General features: G+C 42.2%; 1 protein-coding gene across 1 annotated transcript in view; it reads left to right on the forward strand.

The window, feature by feature from the left end:
* LOC144504341 (adenylosuccinate synthetase isozyme 2-like) overlaps nt 1–24,215 on the forward strand; it is a 38,536-nt gene extending 14,321 nt beyond the window's left edge. The window contains exons 5-12 of the mRNA XM_078229510.1: nt 47–154; nt 4,210–4,291; nt 6,319–6,445; nt 7,815–7,969; nt 15,124–15,248; nt 15,449–15,546; nt 17,251–17,400; nt 21,565–24,215. Coding sequence (XP_078085636.1) covers nt 4,235–4,291; nt 6,319–6,445; nt 7,815–7,969; nt 15,124–15,248; nt 15,449–15,546; nt 17,251–17,400; nt 21,565–21,617 — 765 coding nt within the window. The 5' untranslated portion in view covers nt 47–154; nt 4,210–4,234 and the 3' untranslated portion in view covers nt 21,618–24,215. The remainder of the gene's footprint in view (nt 1–46; nt 155–4,209; nt 4,292–6,318; nt 6,446–7,814; nt 7,970–15,123; nt 15,249–15,448; nt 15,547–17,250; nt 17,401–21,564) is intronic.
* The last annotated feature ends 212 nt before the right edge of the window (nt 24,216–24,427 follow it).

Here is a 24,427-nt window from a genome sequence, read left to right on the forward strand (position 1 = left end):
AGTGGTGGGTGATGACTTAAAGAAAATATAACTTTGTCTTTAACAGCTTGGGCACCACAAAGAAGGGAATCGGACCCGTGTATTCTTCAAAAGCAGCTCGGAGCGGGCTCAGGATATGTGACCTTCTGACTGATTTTGATGACTTTTCTGAAAGGTAGTTGAATGTTCTGGTATTCTGTGTGCTTGTTGACCAAATTAGCTAGATTTCCTTATGTTCTTACGCTGAACCGCTCACGAATGTGCTTTCTTCCGCTGGCCTGGTGTGATTTTTCCAATTGCTCTAGCTGACCATGCTGACAGCTTCCCCCCCCAGCCCTCGCCCATTATCACTGGTGTTTCTATGGTGCTGATGTCTGGTATTTTGGCCCGTCTTACACACTGCTTCAACAAATAAACAATAAGTAGCAACCAAGGAATTAAAACAAATAACAGGTTTTAAAAAAAAAAACTGCTATGTTCTTCTTTTGGATTTAGCATTTTATGAAAAAATGCACACTTAATTTAAAGTGCACATGCCTATAACCATGCAGATATGAGTACTTAGATTAGATTGAGTCACTTTTTTAAAAACTTGCTGATCAGAAATACAGTACAATTAGCCACATCTGAACTCCTAATTGACATGTGGCTAGTGGTTAATGCATTGGACAGCAGTGCTGTACGTGTTGCCAGTAAAGGTAAAGCCATTTTGTGAAGAGCTAGGCCCATAATATTAAAGGCAAAATTGGTTGGATTGAAAATCAGCTGAACAGGAGGGAGGCATTGATGACTAAGGTGGAGGAGGGAATGACTAGTGCTGTTTGTCCATAGATTTATATTCCCTGTATATAATTCTGCTACCAAGGTGACCATTATAAGATTGATCACACCGACCACAACATATTCTCAAATTAGACTGGTGAGTCAGGGGATGGCGGATTTCAATGCGAGTTTTGCACACTGCAACAGTAAACCTTCAATGTGCACAAGGAGTCAAATAATTAAGCTGCGAAAGGATTTGAGTGACTATTGATCACCACACATCATCCTAACAAAAGGCTAATCTTGATATACATGAAGCTGTTTGCTTATCGGTCAAAACAAGTTAGTTTAAACTTGTGTAAAGACATTCCCAGAAGTTCAGAGAGTGCTGAAGGTGCAATAAAGTCCCAAGGATATGAGTTAAATTATTTCATTTCCAGCATTTTCTGCATTTATTTTTGTAGTTGATGTTGCTTGCAAGTGTGACTATCCTCACTCACGTAGACTATGTCACGTTAAATGTCGTCCTAATTTAATTTAATCTATTTAAGACCTAGTTCCAAACGAACTAATTAAGCAGAAACCTACCTTGAATTTTGTGTCCAAACATTGAATTCTCTGAAACCTTCCTCCATAAACATGTTTATGTGTAAATGTAAACCAAAGGAGAATCCAAATCAAATGAAGGAGCTTGTAAAATATCATCACAAAACCCACAGATACCCCGGTCCCTCAGCCCACTGGATACGGCACTAGCTTCTTAAAGCATGGCTACTGTTAACCTGCAGTTGCAACAATCTCTCTGAATTTCTTGATTTTTTTTTTTTTAATTCCCTTCTCATCTGTCCTAACAATGTCCTTGATGTTACAGCCGGCAAAAGCTCCAGCTTGATGCATGTCATTGCTTTAGTGTTCAGCCAACATTCTGAAATACGATGCATCCAGGTTATTTTTGCATTTAATTAAATGCATTTTCTGGTATCGGCCCAAATTGATGTTTCCAGTCAGCTTTTATTCAACTCTACTGAAAGCAGTGACAGATTCTGGGATCTGGTCCTGTTGGTGGCTGGCAGCCATCCACTAGCTTGTCCGTGTGGCCGCTCTTTGCCTGTGATTCTAGATGTTGTCAGTGGACATTCCCCAATTAGGAGGCATTGCAACTGAGTAACATTGGGAAATGAGCGTGGCTGAAATAACCAATATTCACAAGTGAGGACACAAGCAACATTTCTTCCCTAAATAGCAACAACCTCAGAAAACGTGTGCCTTGATGTGGAAGTCTCAGGCTAAAAATTAAAATTAGATAGCATAACGTGATAGGAAAGGCTGCAAATTTATGAAGCACAGATTGTGACTGTGTTCATAATCATGAGCATGATATGAAAACGTTCATTTCAAAAAGGATCGGCCAGATCTCACCAATTTTGGTCACCATGACACGAGGGGGATATTATTCCGAGAAGTGTCACAAAGCTGTTCGTCAGAACCTGAGTTGTGAGCAAAGACTGAAAGTACTTCGACTTTTCAGCCTTGAAAAGTATAAACTGAGCAGTTATGTTGAAGGAATGCAAAGTAGGCAATGGCATGGAAAAGATAAATCTGTAATATTACTTCAAACTGAATTACAGGGAAAGGAGATGCAGATTCAAACTAATTCAAGTCTAACTTAGGACCACTGTCCAGAAGCACCTTGTATAGAGCGTGACCAATGAGTCAAATACATATGCCCTTAGAGTAGCAAAAGGGTTATCCTGGAATGCTTTAAGAAGAAAATAGAAGCTGCAATAAGAGGAGTCTTTCTCGATGGATGAACGATAATAGTCTAAGAGCTTCCTTTGTTGGTCTTTATCTGGTGACCTCAGGGCAGGCCAGTAATCAGACTTGGAACTTTCCCATTCTGTATGGTTTAGTTTGACAAGATCAAGTGTATTTAATGACTAAGACAGCAGGACAGTAATAGCTGTCCCTTTCATAAAGTAACTTTTGTATTTTCTTGTTTTGTGGTGTGCCCAGGCTGGTTACCGTTCCCTGATTTAGAGGCCTTGGTTTTTTTTGCAGATACCAATGCATAAGCTGTTGCTGGGGTGTGTGCTTCACAGTTGTAGAAAGTCCTGGGTATATTCTGCATGCAAACTCTTCTTGGCACTTTGCTACCTTAACACGGTCATTATTTTCTCACCGTTTCACCAGCTATCTTTTGTATAGAGATTTGAATAAACTCTCTGGTTAAACCAATTTACTTGCTCCTGGTGTTCACAGATTGTCCCCTTTACCCCATTTGTCCAGGCAAAGTATATCTGTTCTAAGGGTAACCCTGTCGTACTTGAGTAAATGCATTTCGAGTTAGTTTATTAATTGCAGCATAGCATTTGTTTAATGTGTTGCAGCTAAATATCTGATATCAGAAGGTGTAAATTGGGACTTGAAGCACTGATTTGCAAAATTTTACAAATTGCGTTTTAACTAAGCTTTCTGCACATGGTGTGTGTGGAAATCCACTGTTGACACTATTTAGCTGGCTGCTCATTTCACAGTTTGCTGAAAGTTTATTAACCAGTCAGCTGATCCAACAACAGTGTTGTTCACAATTTTTTTTCTGATTCTCGAGGTAATGAACCAAAAAGCATGTGGAAAGACAGAATCGGAAATTTGTTCAGTTTCAAACGGTGCAGAAAAATTGCTGGAAAATTAGTGCTATTGATTTATAATATGTGTTATTGTTTCTTATAACGTAGGAAACAAGCCTGCTTGTGCTGGCTGCATGCATCAATACATTTGACAAATGAGACCAAATTCGAAAGGTGGCTTTCTATAGATTTTATTTTCCAGTGGTCTCACTTTAAAATAAAATCTTCCTGTTTTTATTTAAAAAAACTTACTCGACCCTCTCTGTATTGCTACCGTGTCTTAAAACAGTCCATTCTTTTGAATTGCTTTTACCCAGTTTAAAAATTTGCCCAGGAATTCAAAGGGTTTCCAAATTACACATTGCAGAATCTTGCCACCACTGCCATCCCATAACAGAATTATAGAGAATATAAAACACAGGAAAAGGCCATTTGACCTGACCAGTCCTTGTCAGTGCTTGTGCTCTACTCAACCTCCCCCCCCTCTCCGCGTCCTTGTTCACCTAACACTATCAGTGGAACCATCAATTGCTTTCTCCACCATAGGCTTAACTAGCTTCCTCTTAAATGTACTTGTATCAGAGTGGGGGAGTAGGATCTATGCCCACGTACTGCTACAAGACATCATTCCCTGGTTACTCGGCACTAACACCAGCAAAAACTGTGTTTCTCTCGGAACAAAGTGGTTTTCATCCGCAGTTCATTCTCACCTCAATGAAAAGTAGAAATGGCCTTAAAATTAGGAAATTCTATTTTTGCAAATTTGCATTCATGAAGGCTAATGCACTTAATCCATTGAATTGCATCGCTTTGCATCTTAAAATGCATCCATTTTCCTCAGGTTTAAGGTCTTGGCAAATCAGCATATGTCCATGTATCCTAATCTGGATGTTGATGTGGAAGGAGAGCTGGAGAAGCTCAAGGTAAGCTGATCAAAACTTGATTTCATTACAACACTCGTCTTGTGTTCTTATATATTTGGTATTGCCAGTAACCAACAGCAATGGCTAACCAATGATCATAATCAAAGGACCTTTTAGGACAATGGAAGAGAGAAAATTGTTATCTTGAATCTGGTCTAAAAGTACAGTTCAGCCACGGCCCGACTATAAAGCTGCTTAATTTCCTTATCCCCCCCCCCCTCCATCCCCAAACCCCGTGGGGCAGATCCTCGTCCACAAGGTGGAGTCTGCTGTGTTGGTCTCAATGAGTATGGAATGCCTTTGTGTGATATGTGTAAAGACTGTTTTGAGTTATTAGAGGAAGAAGGCCTTCAAACTGGATCAGAACCACATCCAGTATAGTTGGTTTTCCTTCGCTACAGGGTGATGCTGTCTACTCTCTGATTTGCAAGTTAAAAATTTCCAGAATGTGGCTTGTGTTTAATTTGTTGTTCAAAGCTTAAATCCCCAATCCTGCAAACACGACAGTGGCATTCAAATTAAGGCAGATTGTCAGATTATCTTTTAAAACTCAAACTCAAGCTGGTTTTTCACATTTTAAACTACAGTAGGTTTTAACCTTGTCCTGTTTAACATAGTTTTGTTTTAATGTCACTAAGTTTTAAAACAAATGAGTGTACTCTTGTTTAGCGCCACGGCCCTCTGGCATGGGGCCCCTCACCACCCACCCCCTCCCGTAGCCTTTCTGGCTGCAGCCCAATAAATCAGCTTTCAATTCTTTAATTAATTCCTATTTATTGTTACCACTTCACAGTCCAGCTGATACTTTGAAGAATCCAAACCCAGTTCCTTGGTCCCTGATGTAAACTTAGCAGCTTAATGGTCTATAACTTCCTAGTTCCCCAGCATCGCATTTAGGGGGTACCCCAATGATGCATTGGGGAATTCTTCGAGGAAGTTCCCATGCAAGACTTTTAACTGGCAATTGTTTAGAAGCACCAACTTCCTCTGGACAATTGCACTGGACTGGAAGACATTCGACAGAAGAGATTTAAATCACTAACTGCAGATGGTTTTGTCAGTTTTACCTTGGAGTTAGTTAGAAGGAAAAATCACTTTTCTAGCTCCAGACTAACTACTTAAACATCCAGACCAAGCCTTGCACGAGACACCCTTCACAGGTCGGACCCCCCACAGCAAATCTCCCACATCGTTCCCAATCCAACCACCCCCTCCGATCAAGAAATAGATTGAGGAATAGAGGGCAATGGGGAAATGGTACAGAAAAGGAGACCTTCCTCGAAGATCATCCATGAATCGTGTTGATTGGTAGGGCAGGCTTGAAGGGCCTTGTGGAACTCTGAGGAAGTTACGGGCCATTATTTCTGGGTCAGCAGGAACAAGCACCAGTGGGAAAGGCAGTGGAGCGGCACGGTGGCACAGTGGTTAGCACTGCTGCCTCACAGCACCAGGGACCCGGGTTCGATTCCCGACTTGGGTCACTGTCTGTGTGGAGTTTGCACGTTCTCCCCGTGTCTGCATGGGTTTCCTCCGGGTGCTCCGGTTTCCTCCCACAGTCCAAAAGACATGCTGGTTAGGTACATTGACCCAAACAGATGCCCGAATGTGGCGACTCGGGGAATTCCACAATAACTTCATTGCAGTGTTAATGTAAGCCTTACTTGTGACTAATAAATAAAAAATGACAGTTGCATTTGAGATGGATTGAGGGCAAGCAGCAGGTAGGTGTCAGAGGAAGGAAAGGCTGCTGGCATCAGGTCGGAATAGCTAAAGGGCAGAGAAGCTCGATCATTCAGCAGATCCAGACAGGTGGCACTGGGCAGAACAGTATCACCTCACTTGGAGTTGAAAATATCCCGAGCTAGAGTTGTATCTGAGCTGAATGAGCAATCTGAGTTAAAGATAACAAGCAGCCTTAGCATAGGGAAGTTTTGTGCTTTTCCCTACAGCCTCAGTAAGGCACAAAGAAGTGACTGAGAGCAATAGTTCTTATATAAACATATACTAAAGATTGATCTTATCTGCAGGGATACGTGGAGAGAATCAAGCCTATGGTAAGAGATGGAGTCTATTTCATGTACGAAGCTTTACATGGTCCAGAAAAGAATATCCTAGTTGAAGGAGCAAATGCAGCATTGTTGGATATTGATTTTGGTAAGATTCCATTACATCTCCATGAAAATGTATCCAGGTGCTTAAAAGAACTGTGCAACTATACAAGTACTGTATGAGATTTCATTTTTGTGTTTTGGCCACTGTGTGATGTGTGTCTACAGCAGTAGCGGAATAGCACAGATACCCATGTATGTCTGTCTTCCTTACCCCTTCACATGGTTCTCTACCAGAGACATCATAAGGCAGAGCTTTGCAGAGAAGTTTATAAAAAGACTGAAATTTGGGTGTAACAACATGCCAAGTATGTTTGTAGTTTATAGACAATGGTCTTGGCATTTGGGTGAATTTATTTTAAAAATTTTAATAGGTTTTTTTTCTCTTCCTTTTCTAATCCTCATTTTCTGATTATTACAACTTTCTGTAGTTCCAGATATTATAATGAAACATCCATAAATTTATTCTGAATTCAAACCTTTATCCCTAGAACTGTACTTCAGTTACCTCAGTTTGGTTCAGAACTAACCTGTATGGCTTTATAACTATAATTTACAACCTCTTGTAGTTGGGAGCTAATGAGACCTGTCACTCCAGAAATATGCTTCATCCAAGGCTATCCTTTTCTGGCATGGGTCCCTCACACTGGTGTAATATTGTGTTACTACCTCTATTTCAACTGTTGAGTGGCAACGAGAGGATAGCAGCACTAATGCATATTAAGAAATGTACCCATGGACTTAACCCTCTGGGACCAGCAAAGGCTAATGAAAGATTCCTCTGACTGTAGGTTGTAAGGATAGTAAGAAGTTTAACAACACCAGGTTAAGTTGTAAGGATCCCAGTTAAAGGGAGTTTGGCCAGGCTTTGACCATTCTCGAGTGCGAATGAGCCTGCACTAAGAAACTCCCTCTAAATTGGCAATATCAGTTGGATGGCTAAAACACAAAAGAGAAAAGTAGAGCAGAGGGAGACCTGGACTGAGGAGCATTGGTGGGGGAGAGTAGAAGGATCTGCAATGCTTGATGCTGACTCTGGGTTCCTGTTGAAATGATGCATTCATCAGCATTAACATCCTTCCATTTAAAGAGAGAACAATTGACTCCAAAAATAATTATGAAATGTATCCGCGAAAAGTAAGTATCACAGAGAACGTTTACCCAACAGAGGATTATGGAACACTACAGTTGTATTCCAAAATATCATTTATTAGGAAGTGCTTGCATTTGTGTAACACCTTTCACATCGTCAGGATGTCCAAAAACCTTTCGCAGCCTATGAATTACTGTTTTGTGGTAGTAGTTATATGTCCTCATTTATATTTTCCAGTGATAATGCCCACATTTGTGGCGTGCACAACCTGAATTTGTAACACTGTGTAATATAGAAATGTACTTTTTTAATTCTTTCAAAGGTACTTATCCTTTTGTGACTTCATCAAATTGCACAGTGGGTGGTGTGTGCACGGGACTGGGAATCCCCCCTCAGAATGTAGGAGAAGTGTATGGAGTGGTGAAAGCCTACACAACGAGGGTTGGAATTGGGGCATTCCCGACAGAACAAGATAATGTAAGCCTTCTAGTTCATATGGAGCATTGAAACTTGCACATTTCCATCACTTTCTCCTCAAACCTTTCTTGTAGTTTTATTTGTTGCTATCAATGTTCCTCCAAGATTCCTTCAAGTTGACAGTAAACAGCCTATTCTTCTGCCTTTGGCAATTTTTTTTTGCCTTTGCCATTTCTTTTGCAAACCATAAGATATTCAGCGGTTGACTTCTTTCCTCTCATGCCTTTTCTCCCCACTCTTTATTTTGTTTGTAAGTGGGTGGCGATCCTAGCATCTCACCCAAATCCCTAGTCATTGACCAGTACTGGCAGGATATTAAACTGACATCAGCTTTAGAAATCATAGAAGAAAACCTACAGTGCAGAAAGAGGCCATTTGGCCCATCGAGTCTGCACCGACCACAATCCCACCCAGGACCTACCCCTGTATCCCTGCATATTTACCCACTAATCCACGCATCTCAGGACACTAAGGGGCAATTTTAGCATGGCCAATCAACCTAACCCGCACATCTTTGGACTGTGGGAGGAAACCAGAGCACCCGGAGGAAACCCACGCAGACACGGGGAGAATGTGCAAACTCCACACAGACAGTGACCCAAGCCGGGAATCGAACCCAGGTCCCTGGAGCTATGAAGCAGCAGTGCTAACCACTGTGCTACCGTGCCGCCCATGATAGTTGGGTCTGCTCTAGCCCTCACCATACATCAGCCAGGAGTGAGTCAGGCACATGAACCGAATCCAGTTTTCCCCTCCCCCTTTGACCTATAGGTGCTCTTGTCTGCACTCTGTCACCCCAGTGAGAGACGAGAGAAATAGTTCACCACTTATCAGTGCCAATTTGGTGCATTCCTAGGCTGTCTACAGGTATTACAAAACATTCTTTTTGGAGATTATAACTAAATTAGTGTTGAACTTTGTTTCAAGTCCCAAGTCATTTAATTCAAATTAGAAATTAACTTGAGACCTTTTGTGTTTAAAATGTAACCTTGAAATAACCCAAATGGATTGTTTATTTTCTGCATTTCTCGAAGATTGAGAAATTGGCAATAAAAATGCTTGTGCATTGATAATAATGGTGGGGAGTAGACCGATTCTATGCATTGTTATTGAGGCAATATTCACAGACAATGTGACCACCTTCACTTCAGAAAACTTTGGGGTATAGCCTCAGACACATGGAGTAAACTTTTTAATATAAGGAGAAACATTCTCATTACCAAGATGGCATTGCCCAGAATTCAGTTATGACCGTCCGAGAGGAAACATCTTTCCTCATCTATGTCTTAAAAGGGAAATCTTAAACTGGTGTCCCATAGTTCTAGTCTTCCCCACAAGAAGAAAGATTATCTGGGTATCCACCCTATCAAGTATTCCCCTCAGGATCATTTTTGCTTTAATAAGATTATCTCTTCTTTTAAACTCCAATGGGTACAAGTCCAACATGTTTGATCTTCCTCCATAGGAGGAAGCAAGGAGTCAAGTGAACCTTCTCTGAATTGTTTCTGACACGATTATATCCCTTTTCAAAAAAGGAGACCAAAGATGTACACAATTCCTCAGACATGGTCTCATCAAAGCCCTATACAGTTGCAATATAACATCCCTACGATTACATTTCTCCTCCCTCGTAATAAACACCAGCAATCCATTTGTCTTTCTAATAATTTGCTGTACCTGCATACTAACTTTTTGTGATTCATGTACTAGGACACCCAGATCCCTCTGTACATCAAGTTCTGCAATCTCTCGCCATTTAAATAGTATTTTGCCTTTCTGTTTTTTGAGCCAAGTGGATAAGTTCACATTTTCCCACATTATACTCCATCTGCCAAATTTTTGCCCATTCACTTAAACTATCTCTATCATTTATGACTCCTACCCCCTGTTGACCAGGTATTTTCCTACCTCCTTATAGCTGAGGAGGACACTGGGTTGCAAGGGAGTAGAATAGACAGTATTACAGTTGATAAGGAGGATGTGCAGGATATTCTGGAGGGTCTGAAAATAGATAAATCCCCTGGTCCGGATGGGATTTATCCAAGGATTCTCTGGGAGGCAAGAGAAGTGATTGCAGAGCCTCTGGCTCTGATCTTCAGGTCGTCGTTGGCCTCTGGTATAGTACCAGAAGATTGGAGGTTAGCGAATGTTGTCCCATTGTTTAAGAAGGGGAACAGAGACTTCCCCGGGAATTATAGACCGGTGAGTCTCACTTCTGTTGTCGGCAAGATGTTGGAAAAAATTATAAGGGATAGGATTTATAGTTATTTGGAGAGTAATGAATTGATAGGTGATAGTCAGCATGGTTTTGTGGCAGGTAGGTCGTGCCTTACTAACCTTATTGAGTTTTTTGAGAAAGTGACCAAGGAGGTGGATGGGGGCAAGGCAGTGGATGTGGTATATATGGATTTTAGTAAGGCGTTTGATAAGGTTCACCATGGTAGGCTTCTGCAGAAAATGCAGATGTATGGGATTGGGGGTGATGTAGGAAATTGGATCAGGAATTGGCTAGCGGATAGGAAACAGAGGGTGGTGGTTGATAGTAAATATTCATCATGGAGTGCGGTTACAAGTGGTGTACCTCAAGGATCTGTTTTGGGGCCACTGCTGTTTGTAATATTTATTAATGATCTGGATGAGGGTATAGTTGGGTGGATTAGCAAATTTGCTGATGACACCAAAGTCGGTGGTGTGGTAGACAGTGAGGAAGGGTGTCGTAGTTTGCAGGAAGACTTAGACAGGTTGCAAAGTTGGGCCGAGAGGTGGCGGATGGAGTTTAATGTGGAGAAGTGTGAGGTAATTCACTTTGGTAGGAATAACAGATGTGTTGAGTATAGGGCTAACGGGAGGACTTTGAATAGTGTGGAGGAGCAGAGGGATCTAGGTGTATGTGTGCATAGATCCCTGAAAGTTGGGAATCAAGTAGATAAGGTTGTTAAGAAGGCATATGGTGTCTTGGCGTTTATTGGTAGGGGGATTGAATTTAGGAGTCGTAGCGTTATGTTGCAACTGTACACAACTCTGGTGCGGCCGCACTTGGAGTACTGTGTGCAGTTCTGGTCCCCACATTACAGGAAGGATGTGGAGGCTTTGGAGAGGGTGCAGAGGAGGTTTACCAGGATGTTGCCTGGTATGGAGGGGAGATCCTATGAGGAGAGGCTGAGGGATTTGGGATTGTTTTCGCTGGAAAGGCGGCGGCTAAGAGGGGATCTTATTGAAACATATAAGATGATTAGAGGTTTAGATAGGGTGGATAGTGATAGCCTTTTTCCTCTGATGGAGAAATCCAGCACGAGGGGGCATGGCTTTAAATTGAGGGGGGGTAGTTATAGAACCGATGTCAGGGGTAGGTTCTTTACCCAGAGGGTGGTGAGGGATTGGAATGCCCTGCCAGCATCAGTAGTAAATGCGCCTAGTTTGGGGGCGTTTAAGAGATCCGTAGATAGGTTCATGGACGAAAAGAAATTGGTTTAGGTTGGAGGGTCACAGTTTTTTTTTTTAACTGGTCGGTGCAACATCGTGGGCCGAAGGGCCTGTTCTGCGCTGTAATGTTCTATGTTCTCCCTTGGTGTCATCAGCAAATTTAGCCACCTTGCATATGATCCCTTCACCCAAGTCATTGATATAGATTGTAAATAGTTGTACTAGTTAGAGCTTGCAAGGAAGACCCATTTATCCTTCCACTCTGCTTCCTGTTAGCAAACCAATCCTTTATCCATGCTATAATGTTCCCCCTACCTCATTTACTCGTATCTTGCGTAGTAATCTTTGGTGTGGCACTGCCTTTTGGAAATCCAAGTACATTACATCTACAGGTTCCCCTTCATTCACCTTGCATGTTACTTCCTCAGAAAGATAAATTACTTAAACATGATTTCTCTTTCACAAAACCACATTGATTCTGCCTGATCACATTACAATTTTCTAAGCATCCTGATATAACCATCTTAATAATGGATTCTAGCAATTTCTCTGTCAGATATTAGGCTAACTGGCCTTTAGTTACCTGCTTTCTTGAATACATTTTGCCATTTTCCAATCGACTGGGATTCTTCCAGAATCTAAGGAATTTGGGAAGATTATAACCGATCCAATGTCTCTACTAACTCTGCAGTTCCTCTGAAGACCCAAGGGTACAGGCCATCTGAACCTGGGGGCTTGTCAGTCTTTAGGTCTAATAGTAACCTGACACCTTTTCCCTGGTGATGGTGATTGCTATAGGTTTCCCCCTTCCTTTTCATAGAACATAGAACATTACAGCGCAGTACAGGCCCTTCGGCCCGCGATGTTGCACTGACCAGTGAAATCAATCTAAAGCCCCTCTAACCTACACTATTCCAATATCATCCATATGTTTATCCAATGACAATTTAAATGCCCTTAATGTTGGCGAGTCCACTACTGCTGCAGGCAGGGCATTCCACGCCCTTACTACTCTCTGAGTAAAGAACCTACCTCTGACATCTGTCCTATATCTATCACCCCTCAATTTAAAGCTATGTCCCCTCGTGCTAGCTATCACCATCTGAGGAAAAAGGCTCTCACTATCCACCCTGTCTAATCCTCTGATCATCTTGTGTGCCTCTATTAAGTCACCTCTTAACTTTCTTCTCTCTAACGAAAACAACCTCAAGTCCCTCAGCCTTTCCTCATAAGACCTTCCCACCATACCAGGCAACATCCTGGTAAATCTCCTTTGGACCCTATCCAATGCTTCCACGTCCTTCCTATAATGCGGCGACCAGAACTGTACGCAATACTCCAAGTGCGGCCGCACCAGAGTTTTGTACAGCTGCAACATGACCTCCTGGCTCCGAAACTCAATCCCTCTATCAATAAAAGCTAACACTCCGTATGCCTTCTTAACAACCCTATCAACCTGGGTGCCAACTTTCAGGGATCTATGCACATGGACACCGAGATCCCTCTGTTCATCCACACTACCAAGTATCTTACCATTAGCCCAGTACTCTGTAATCCTGTTACTCCTTCCAAAGTGAATCACCTCACATTTTTCCGCATTGAACTCCATTTGCCACCTCTCAGCCCAGCTCTGCAGCTTATCTATGTCCCTCTGTAACCTGCAACAACCTTCCGCACTGTCCACAACTCCACCGACTTTAGTGTCATCCGCAAACTTACTAACCCATCCTTCTACGCCCTCATCCAGGTCATTTATAAAAATGACAAACAGCAGTGGTCCCAAAACAGATCCTTGCGGTACACCACTAGTAACTGAATGCCAGGATAAACATTTCCCATCAACCACCACCCTCTGGCTTCTTCCAGCTAGCCAATTCCTGATCCAAACCACTAAATCACCCTCAATCCCATGCCTCCGTATCTTCTGCAATAGCTTACCGTGGGGAACCTTATCAAACGCTTTACTGAAATCCATATACACCACGTCAACTGCTTTACCCTCATCCACCTCTTTGGTCACCTTCTCAAAGAACTCAATAAGGTTTGTTCTTTCACCTACCCTTCACAAAACTGTGTTGACTATCCCTAATCAAATTATTCCTTTCTAGATGATTATAAATCCTATCTCTTATAATCCTTTCCAAAACTTTGCCCACAACAGAAGTAAGGCTCACTGGTCTATAATTACTAGGTTTGTCTCTACTCCCCTTCTTGAACAAGGGGACAACATTTGCTATCCTCCAGTCTTCTGGCACTATTCATGTAGACAATGACGACATAAAGATCAAAGCTAAAGGCTCTGCAATCTCCTCCCTAGCCTCCCAGAGAATCCCAGGATAAATCCCATCCGGCCCAGGGGACTTATCTATTTTCACACTTTCCAGAATTGCTAACACCTCCTCCTTATTAACCTCAATCCCGTCTAGTCCAATAGCCTGTATCGCAGTATTCTCCTCGACAACATTGTCTTTTTCCTGCGTGAATACTGACGAAAAATATTAATTTAGCGCCTCTATCTCTTCAGGCTCCACACACAACTTCCCACTACTGTCCTTGACTGGCCCTAATCTTACCCTAGTCATTCTTTTATTCCTGACATACCTATAGAAAGCTTTAGGGTTTTCCTTGATCCTACCTGCCAAAGACTTCTCATGTCCCCTCCTGGCTCTTCTTAACTCTCTCTTTAGGTCCTTCCTGGCTAACTTGTAACTCTCAAGCGCCCTAACTGAGCCTTCACGTCTCATCTTTACATAAGTCTCCTTCTTCCTCTTCACAAGAGATTCAACGTCTTTTGTAAACCAGGGTTCCCTCGCTCAACCACTTCCTCCCTGCCTGACAGGTACATACTTATCAAGGACACCCAGTAGCTATTCCTTGAACAAGCTCCGCATTTCAATTGTGCCCATCCCCTGCAGTTTCCTTCCCCAACCTATGCATTCTAAATCTCGCCTAATCGCATCATAATTTCCTTTCCCCCAGCTATAACTCTTGCCCTTCGGTATATACCTATCCCTTTCCATTGCTAAAGTAAACATAACCGAATTGTGGTCACTATCACCAAAGTGCTCACCTACCTCCAAATCTAACACCTGGTCTGGTTCATTACCCAGTACCAAATCCAATGTGGCCTCGCCTCTTGTTGGCCTGTCTACATACTGTGTCAGGAAACCCTCCTGCACACATTGGACAAAAACTGACCCCTCTAAAGTACTCAAAAAGTACTTTCACCTCTTGACTTTCAAGTATCTTTGGAAAGTTTTCTAAGTCGTCTACAGTAAAGACAGACACAAAATATCTGTCAAACATCTCTGCCATTTCCTTGTTTTTCATTATCAATTCACCCTCTAGAGCACCAGCAGTAGTTTTGGTTATTTGCTGTCAGTTTAAATACTTGTAGAAATTCCTACTATCTGCTTTTTTATTACTAGCTAGCTTTCTCTCATACCACGCAAGCTTCCCCTTTGTTTTGTAGTCATTATCATGACTACTGTGTACTTAAGCAGACAGCAATGCTTCATGTAATGTTTTATATATCCTCCCTGACATTACAGAATGTCAGATTGACCCTTGTAACGTTGTCCTATTTATTTTCTTCTGCGACATTTAAGTGCTTGATGGAGGCAGCGAAAAGCTGCAAGTGTCAGGGCTGCATGTTACTGATGCTAATTTGAGAGAACGTGCAGTATGCCTCAATTATAACTGGTGCGTTACTGTGATGTCACGATTTGTAGGAGATTGGTGCGTTGCTGCAGTCACGAGGGTCAGAAGTGGGAGTCACCACGGGTAGAAAGAGGAGGTGTGGCTGGCTGGATCTTGTCTTGCTCAAGTATGCTCACATGATCAATGGATTTACTGCGTAAGTAATTTCACAGGGCAAGTTTTTTCTTTCTTTGGAAGCGGCAGACTTTAATGATTGTGCAAAATTATTAATGTTGGAATCTATTTGAAATAAATATAATTTGGGTTGAAATGCGGCTGGTTCTAAATGGGTTTCAGCATGGGTATGGCGAAGCTACTAAGATTTCATTGCTGTTTTGTGTTCTATTCCCTGTGTAGCTTAGCACTTACCAAATTGGACATCCTGGATGTATTCACAGAGATTAAAGTCGGAATGGCCTACAAGGTTGATGAGAAAGTAATACCACATTTTCCAGGTAAGTGCTTGACTTATTTGACTTCAGCTTCACTACTTATTATAACACTTTGAAGTTTTTTTTGCATAAAAGTATACAATTTCAGATATTATCTGTGAAAAGTGCCAACCTGATTTTAGTTACCAGCATTCTTTCTTCAAATTGTGCGTTTGATCTCACACCGAGGACTCATAGAATGATACAGTACAGAAGGAGATCATTTGGCCCATTGTGCATGCGCTGGCTCTTTGAAGGAGCTATCCAATTACTCCAACCTTTCCTCTTTCCCCACAGCCCTGAGAATATGTTACCTCTTCCCAAATATTTATCCAATTTCCATTTGAAAGTTATTATTAAATCTGCTTCCACCAACCAATCGGGCAGTGTTTTTCAGATTGTTAACACTCGAGCACAGCGGGGTCATGTCCTGTAAACACTGCATTTTTGTGAGCTCTGGCGCTACTTATCCTTCAATCTGTTTTTAATCCTGATGCACAACCCATAATTATCTGATCCTGATGTATATAATCTGTGCTATGATCCTGGAAAATCCTGGATAAATTTTGGCAAAGGGGAGTTAAGTCAAGAAAACCCTTGTTTGATTGAGGCAGTCGGAGACAGTTGGGGCGGGTCCAGTTCTTAGTGGCAGTTCCACTGGTGAGCAGGCTTAAGCTTCAGTGATGCCATTGGCGTCAAGATGACGGCTGCCATTTTGAATGAAGTTGTGGACAGTGTCTTGGCTCCTCGGCACTGATCTTTGGTGTTCATATTGATGAACTGCGAGATATCCTAAAGAGAATGGATGAAAGGGAGATGAGAATCCTGTCAATTGAGAGGGCAGTTTCCTTGGTGAAAGCTTACCTTCAGTCCTTGGAAATCCTGCTGCGTAGTGTGTCATACATCCTGGCTGACTCAGAGAGATGGGGCTGGAGAAGGAGCATCTGAGTGCCCTGTCTCCTGAGGGGTGCTGGGGGTGAATTAGGGAATCATTGCTTGTTTCCTGAGAAAGTACAGACAGGTAGTGTGTCCTGGAAAAGGCTGGGCCCCTTTTTTGTCGTTGGCGCCTCGAGTGTTGTTGCAATGGAGGGATTTCGTTCTGCTGTAGCTGACTTATTTTTAGATATCCAGATTTGTTACGTTGGTTTTCTACTTTGATTTGGCTATATGGGTCGTGGCAGCGATTGTTTGATTGGTTGACTCATGGAATGTACAGTGGACATATTATCTGGTTGTTGGTGCTGCGTTGTTGGAGTCCTTGTGCCCTGATAAGATACTGAACTTGTCCAGGAGTGATGGATGAGCAGGACTTGGTGAGGGATCGGATACAGGCAGCAGAGTTTTGGATGAGCTCATGTTTCCTAAGCATGAAAAGTAGGCCAGTCAGGAATGCTTTGGGATAGTTGAGTCCAGAGAGGTTGGAGGTGTGGGTATTAAAGATGTCTTGGAATTCTGCTGGTGCCGCCTTGGTTGAAATCACAGTCGATTCTGCTACCTGAGCTCCACTGTGCCATCTACAGGAGGTTTGGAGTAAGTGCATGATTTTTCTCATTGAAATGCAGGAGCGTTTAGCAATTTAGACTCCACTGACTGTTTCTGTATCACTTACAGGCTGAAAAATACCGCATTCATTGAAATGTTAGGAGAGGACCTTTTAGTAATTATTACATTTTAATAAAAAGTGTTCTGTTTTCTATTAATAATTACAACCTGTCGATTGTTTTCCAGCTAACATAGAAGTCTTGAGCAAGGTAGAAGTTCAGTACGTGTCTCTGCCTGGCTGGAACACCAGCACAGCGAAATCAAGGACATTTGAAGATCTGCCTGAAAATGCACAGAACTATGTCCGGTTTATCGAAGGACACCTTGACGTGCCTGGTAAGTGTCACAATGGCCTCAAATTAATGAAAAATGCAATGGGACCCAAAGTTTCTTCCAAGAATTGTAATGTCTATGTGCCTGAATATATTTAAACAGGTATTGAAGTGCTTGCTAATAGCTACATGCTAATAGCTACATGCTAATAGCTACATGCTAATAGCTACATGCTAATAGCTACATGCTAATAGCTACATGCTAATCCATTATATTGAGCTTCAGATTATTTACCACTGGGCTGGAATTTTGGGATTGGCCTAACTTCAGTTTCTCATCACACCTCCAGAAGGCCGGTGAAACCCCGGCAGGAAAATATTGTGCCGGTGTGCCCAGGAGTTTCCTCTTTGCCCACTAAGGAGATAAACCTCCATCAGATGACGGCTAGGAGGGGAGCCTTGAATGGGGGTGCTCCCCTTCCCCCGAGTCCAGGAAGGGACCAAGTGTAGAACTGATGGCTACGACACTGATTGATTGAGTGTGTAGATGGGCCCTCATCACTGTGGTCTAGGACACATGTGGTATTCCACCCAAAAGGTGCTTGCACTGTCCCCGACCTTCCTGCAGACTCTGGCAGCGAGTCCTATTGGACACTGCCAAATGCAATCCCGGCAAAACGACCAAGATTTTAACCAGAGAGATTTCATGGCTTTTTCTAAATCCCACTAATTGTGCTGTAAAACCATCATCTTTTCCATCGGTCCCACTTCCCAGGTGTGCTCTTTGCAAGGAACATAAGAACACTCACCTGATGAAGGAGCAGCGCTCCGAAAGCTCGTGATTCCAAATAAACCTGTTGGACTTTAACCAGGTGTTGTGAGACTTCTTACCATAAGAACTAGGAGGAAGAGTCGGCCCCTCGAGCCTGCTCCGCCATTCAACGCCATCATGGCAAATCTCATCTTGGCCTCATCTCCACCTTCCTGCCCGTTTCCCGTGACCCTTCATCCCACCACAAATTAAAAACCTGTCTCCTTGTGTTCCAGCATCCACTTCACTCTGAGTAGAGAACTCCCCAGATTCACCACCCTTTGAGTGAAGTAATTCCCCCTCATTTCTGTTTTACATCTACCTTAGCCTAAAACTATGGCCTCTCATTCTAGAATATCCAACAAAGAGAAACATCTGTTCCATGTCTATCCTGTCAATGCCCTTTAGCATCTTATATATCTCTTATTAGATCTCCTCTTGTTCTTCTAAACTCCTGCGACTATAAGGTTAAGCTGCTCAATTTCTCTTCAAAGTCAAGCTCTTCATCCTGGAATCAATCTCGTGAACCTTCTCTGAACCACCTCGAATGCATTTATAGTCTTCCTCAAGTAAGGGGACCAAAACTGTGTGCAGTATGCCAGATGCGCTCTCGCCAATGCCCCATACAGTTGCAACAGCTCTTCCCCACTTTTACACTCTATTTCATTAGCAATGAATGCCCAAATTCCATATAAAGTTTAAGTTTATTTATTAGTGTCGCAAGTAGGCTTACATTAACACTGCAATGAAGTTACTGTGAAAATCCTCTAGTCGCCACACTCCGGCGCCTGTTCAGTACACTAAGAGAGAATTTAGCATGGTCAATACACCTAACCAGCACGTCTTTCAGATATACCAGGGAATTTTGATATACCCTCCTTACTATCCGCTGCACCTGCATTCTAACTTTCTTCGATTCATGCACGAGGACACCTCGATCCCTCTTCACCAAAACACAAGTTTCTCTCCTTTTAATATGCTTTTTTGTTCCCCATACCAAAATGGATAACCTCACACATTACCACGTTAAATTCCACCTCCAAAGTTTGGCCCATACACTTAACCTATCCATATCGGTTTGTAAATTTCTGATTTCCTCATTGCAATTTGCTTTCCCACCTGTCTTAGCAAGTTCTGCAAATTTGGCTGGAGTACATTCTCTCCTTGCATCCAAGTCATTAATATAAATCATAAATGTTTGGGGCCCGAGGAACAAACCCTGTGGCACACCACTAGTTACATCTTGCCAACCAGAAAAGACACATTTATCCCCACTCTCTGCTTTCTGTTCATTGGCCAATCCTCTATCCAAGCTAATATATTACCCCAACCCTGTGGGATGTTACCTTGTGTATTAGCCTTTTGTGCAGCACTTTATCAAATGTCTTATGGAAGTCCATATATACTACATCAAAAGGATCCCCGTTATCCACTTTGCTTGTTACATTTTCGAAGAATTCTAGTATATTAAGTCAAACACAATTTACCCTTCATAAAACCATGCTGAATCTGATGGATTGCGTTTTGACTTTCCAGATGTTCCATTACTACTTCCTTAAGAGTGGATTCCAACAACAGACATTTAACTCACGAGTCCGTAAACTTTCTGCCTGCTCCTTCTTTGAACATTAGCTGTTTTCCAATCCACTAGCAGAATCCAGGGAACTTCGGAATATTATAACCAATCTCTGCTGCCATTTCCTTTAAGACCTTAGGATATAAGCCGTCGGGCCTGGGACTTATCTGCCTTTGTATCCCTTCCTCTTCCATCTTAATGCCACAAAACAGAGCAAAAATAACCTATGATTCTATGTCACTGCAGCTTTTTGCTGATGTGTTTACACAGCAACAGAACTTGGATTAGAAAAAGTGAGGCAACCGGATAAACTATTTGGTTGTAGTGATTTCTCTTAACCCCACACAAATTCTGTTGCAAGTGTGTTGGGGATGGCTACTCTGTTCAGTTGTCCGTGTCTAGAAGAAAGAATCCTGGCATTGTTCTGACATATTAACTCAGTGACTGATGTACTACACCGTGATCAGAGTACGAAAACGTATAGCTACTCAACGTACAAGGGTCACTTCTAGCCGCCCTTATTCTTGCCCTCTTATAAAGAACAAAGAACAATACAGCACAGGAACAGGCCCTTCGGCCCTCCAAGCCCGCGCCGCTCCCTGGTCCAAACTAGACCATTCTTTTGTATCCCTCCATTCCCACTCCGTTCATATGGCTGTCTAGATAAGTCTTAAACGTTCCCAGTGTGTCCGCCTCCACCACCTTGCCCGGCAGCGCATTCCAGGTCCCCACCATTTCTAGGTAATACAGCTTTTGAAAAATTGGCTTTCTTAAATCTTGGCACAGTCGCACAAATACCACCCCCCCCCCCCCCCCCCACCCCCCACCACCACCACCACCACCAGCCAGTCTTCCTTTGAGCTTTTACAAAATGTTGACTATTTTAGGCTTGTATCTTTTTTCATTCAGCTCTTCCCTAGGATTTTTAAATATATTATTTTCACTGGGAATTGCCACTGTGTCCCCTTTATCACCCCAATCTATCTCCTTCTGAATTTGCAGCCCTCCTTTCCTTTACCTTTGGTCTGACATTAAACCTCTTAACTGTCCACCAATGCCTTCATGGAGTCAGCCCTTGTCTCAGATGTAACATTCACACTGAGTTGGAAATTTGTGGGTTTGAGCCTCATTTCAGGGATTTGAGTGCTTGATCTAAGCTGACAGTTCAGTGCTGCACTGCCAGAAGTGCCATCAGATTTAGACGATTAAACTGAGCCCAGCTGTCCCCTCAGGTGGACATGAAAGGTCCCTGGCAATTTTCAAAGAGGTGTTCTCCCAATGTCCTGGCTAATAGTTTATTTATTAGTGTCACAAGTAAACTTACATTAACACTGCAATGAAGTTACTGTGAAAATCCCCTCGTCGCCACGCTCTGGCGCCTGTGCGGGTACACTGAGGGAGAACCTAGCATGGCCAATTCACCCTAACCAGCACGTCTTTCGGACTCTGGGAGGAAACCGGAGCGCCCGGAAGAAACCCTATGCAGACACGGGGAGAACGTGCAGACTCTGCACAGACAGTGACCCAAGCCAGGAATCGAACCTGGGTCCCTGGCGCTGTGAGGCAGCATTGCTAACCACTGTGCCGCCCCAATATCAATACCCAAAATCAGCACTGATAAAATAAATAATCTGATCAGAGTTTCTGGGATCTTGTGTGTAAATTGGTTGCAGAGTTCCCAACAATATACACTTCAAAGAGTACTTCATTGATTGTGAAACTGTTTAAAATGTCCTGGGGTTGTGAAGGGTGCTATGCAGATAGAAGATCCATGTTATGTTAAATGTGTTAGAGCAGAGCTGATGTGTATGCTAATTGAGCAATGCTTTTTCTGCTTGCAGTGAAATGGATTGGGATCGGCAAGTCAAGAGAGTCAATGATCCAGCTGTTTTAGAATTGGTGTTGCCAAGAAGAATTTTCTATCTCCAGAGTTAACTTTAGCAAGTTGAGATCCGGAGACGTTGGCTCTTCAAGTACCAAAATTAGTATTGTTACTATCTGGCAGAAATATAGGGAAACACCTGCTCTGTTTTTTTTTGTGGGGGGAGAGGGGAATGAGGGAATTATTTCAAAAGTGACTTGTTGAACTCTGTTCAACGTTCAAAAAATGTATACTCTTCATTTTATTCAGGGATGGTTTAGTAGGCTGCTGTCAATAAGTGTTACAAATACATTGCTCTGACATATTGAGCTTCAATATAACCTACCAGCACATGTTTGATTTTTAGGTGTACATTGGAGTTGTGTTTTTTTTAAATATCTAGATGGAATGGCTGTTTTTTAAAAAAAATTAATAATGATGGTGAATAAAACAGAAGCTTATTTCTCTATACTTTGGAAGAACGTGATATTGGTTTCTCAGACCTGGGCTGGCTTGCTTTGTGCTGCAGCTGCTCTGTTTACCTTTGGGCATTTTCAATGGGTATTGGTGCAAAATTTAATATGTTACAAATGACATAAATTGCAATAATTTTCAGACTACAGACAGCCGGTGTGATTGTATATCAGAAATCCAATATGTGTGATCAGAGGGATGATCATGTATTTGTTACAGGCATTTATTCCATTGATTCTGGCTGATGGTCATGTTGTAGCTTTTTAAAAAAAAATCTGTTCCACCACTCACTTTATTTACTCAAAGGGTCATCATCTGCAACCCCCACACCCACAATTCACACCCCCAATTTACACCCCCATAATGTTCATAACCAGGAAGGATTACAAGGTGGATGTCAAACTGAGGACGTCTGTCGTGGAGGGGGTTTTAATTTAATTCTGCTATTTATTTTGTTGGCGTCAGGAATTACAATAAGTATTGTTGAATGGAGTGAGGTATGATCACGTTTAATTTGAGGGATTAATGACTGCAGCATAAACCATTGGTTACCTTGCAATTGTTTTTAAAATTCTAAATATCAATTTACTAGAAGCTTCAAAGTTTAAAAAGGTAGGTGTAGTGAGGCCTTTACCTAAAGACAATGTCCAAGAGATCTCATCAGCACTTGATCCTTTAGGAAGGACTTGATACTCTAATCCCTCAATGTTTTTGATTGCCCCGTTAGTTGGTGTTTTACTGATGTCAGAGTACTATTGGGTGCTGCTAAGAAATTCCAGCACAGGCAGATGGGTCGAATGGCCTTCTCCTGAGCCAAACCTCTTGCCATGTTTCTCGATTCAAATCTAGGAAGTGAAGGTAAAAGAAGTGTGTAAGTATGATTCCAAATTCTATGCATAGACCAAGGGTCAGTGAATGGGAAATGTTACAATTCAACATAACCAGTCACTTAAAGTTTTCCAGTTCACTAATAGTTTTGGAAATATGTGCCTTTCTTATCTGGACAAATCCCTGGTAAATGTTGAGCAATTCAATGTTTTGGGAAAGTCCTAACTCCATAGAACCATACATAGAAAGGTTACAGCACAGAAGGAGGCCGTTCAGCCCATCTTTTGTCCATGCCAGCCCGAGGACACCCTTTTTTCCCACCAAGCTGTAACGACTGATTTGCTTTTCCAGATTTGTGGAAACCCGTTATCCAACTCTGGTCCTTATCTTGCTTTGCTCTCAATTCAATGTTGACCCACAACAGCTCAAAATAATTAATACGGCAGAATTTTACAGCCCATAATGTCTGTGCCAACTCCCTGAAGGAGTTTGCCACTTAGTCCCGTTCCCCTGCCTTTTCGCTGTAGCTTTTTATATTTTTATTAAATATTTTTCCACTTGCTTTTTAAAAGTCGTTCGGGATTCGATTTCCAGTAGAGCATTCTGTGTCTTAAGTGGGCATCCTTTGTATTTTTTTTTTAACGTCGCATAAAATTCTAACCTCTCCCAGCACTGGCACTCATGCAGAAGAACACTTTAGTACAGTTTGTAACACTGGGTCAGTACACGTCGCTTTCCTTATTTTGCAGCACTCAGCAAACCTATATCCTTGAAGCTGAGGAAAGTCAGAGCAGTGGACCTGTAAGTGATGGTCCATTGGCTGCACCAGCCTACAAAAGCATTTTTTAATATGATTAAATTTCAACCTGTGAAACCCAACACTTGTGGGTGTTCCTGGGTGAAGAGAATCTAGAAACTTCCAATTTGGTCTGTCCTGCGGGTTTGTTTTCGTCAGCTTTATACAAGAGATTACTGCAGATTTGCACAGTTTCTTTGCTAACTATCCTCTAAAGATTATGATTTCCTATGTTTCTGCCTGCTGAACTGTTCTATGAAAGAATGTACTGAAAATGACAGCAATTCTGCACTGTAAATACATAACATGGCTGGTGTGCAGAATATTTTCTCGACGTTGGCGGGGGGGGGGGGCACAATTACAGAGAGAATTCATGTATATTGTGCATGGATAACTAACTTTTATGTGTACAGGCTGTAAGTGTTTTACTTTGTAAATTATGCAACTCTTGTCTTTTTAAACACATAACTATTGAAATTCCAGGTGGGCTGGTAAACTTATCTACAGAAAATAAATTCTGCAATGTAAAACCCTCTTTGTCTGGGTTTATTTTGACCAGTGGTCCTTGATGACAAGGGTGTCTTGTTGCATCTTGTTATATAAGCAGATTGTTCAAGTGTTGGAATTCTTTGCAGTCAGTCACTTGGTGAGATTGACTTAATGCTCAGGAGGTTTATAATCGAGGGTAGTGATGGTCATTTCACGTCAGTATTTTTGACTGAGGTCTGATGAAGGGTCTTGTGCA

The sequence above is a fragment of the Mustelus asterias genome, chromosome 15 (assembly GCF_964213995.1).
Source record: "Mustelus asterias chromosome 15, sMusAst1.hap1.1, whole genome shotgun sequence".
Taxonomy (NCBI): domain Eukaryota; kingdom Metazoa; phylum Chordata; class Chondrichthyes; order Carcharhiniformes; family Triakidae; genus Mustelus; species Mustelus asterias.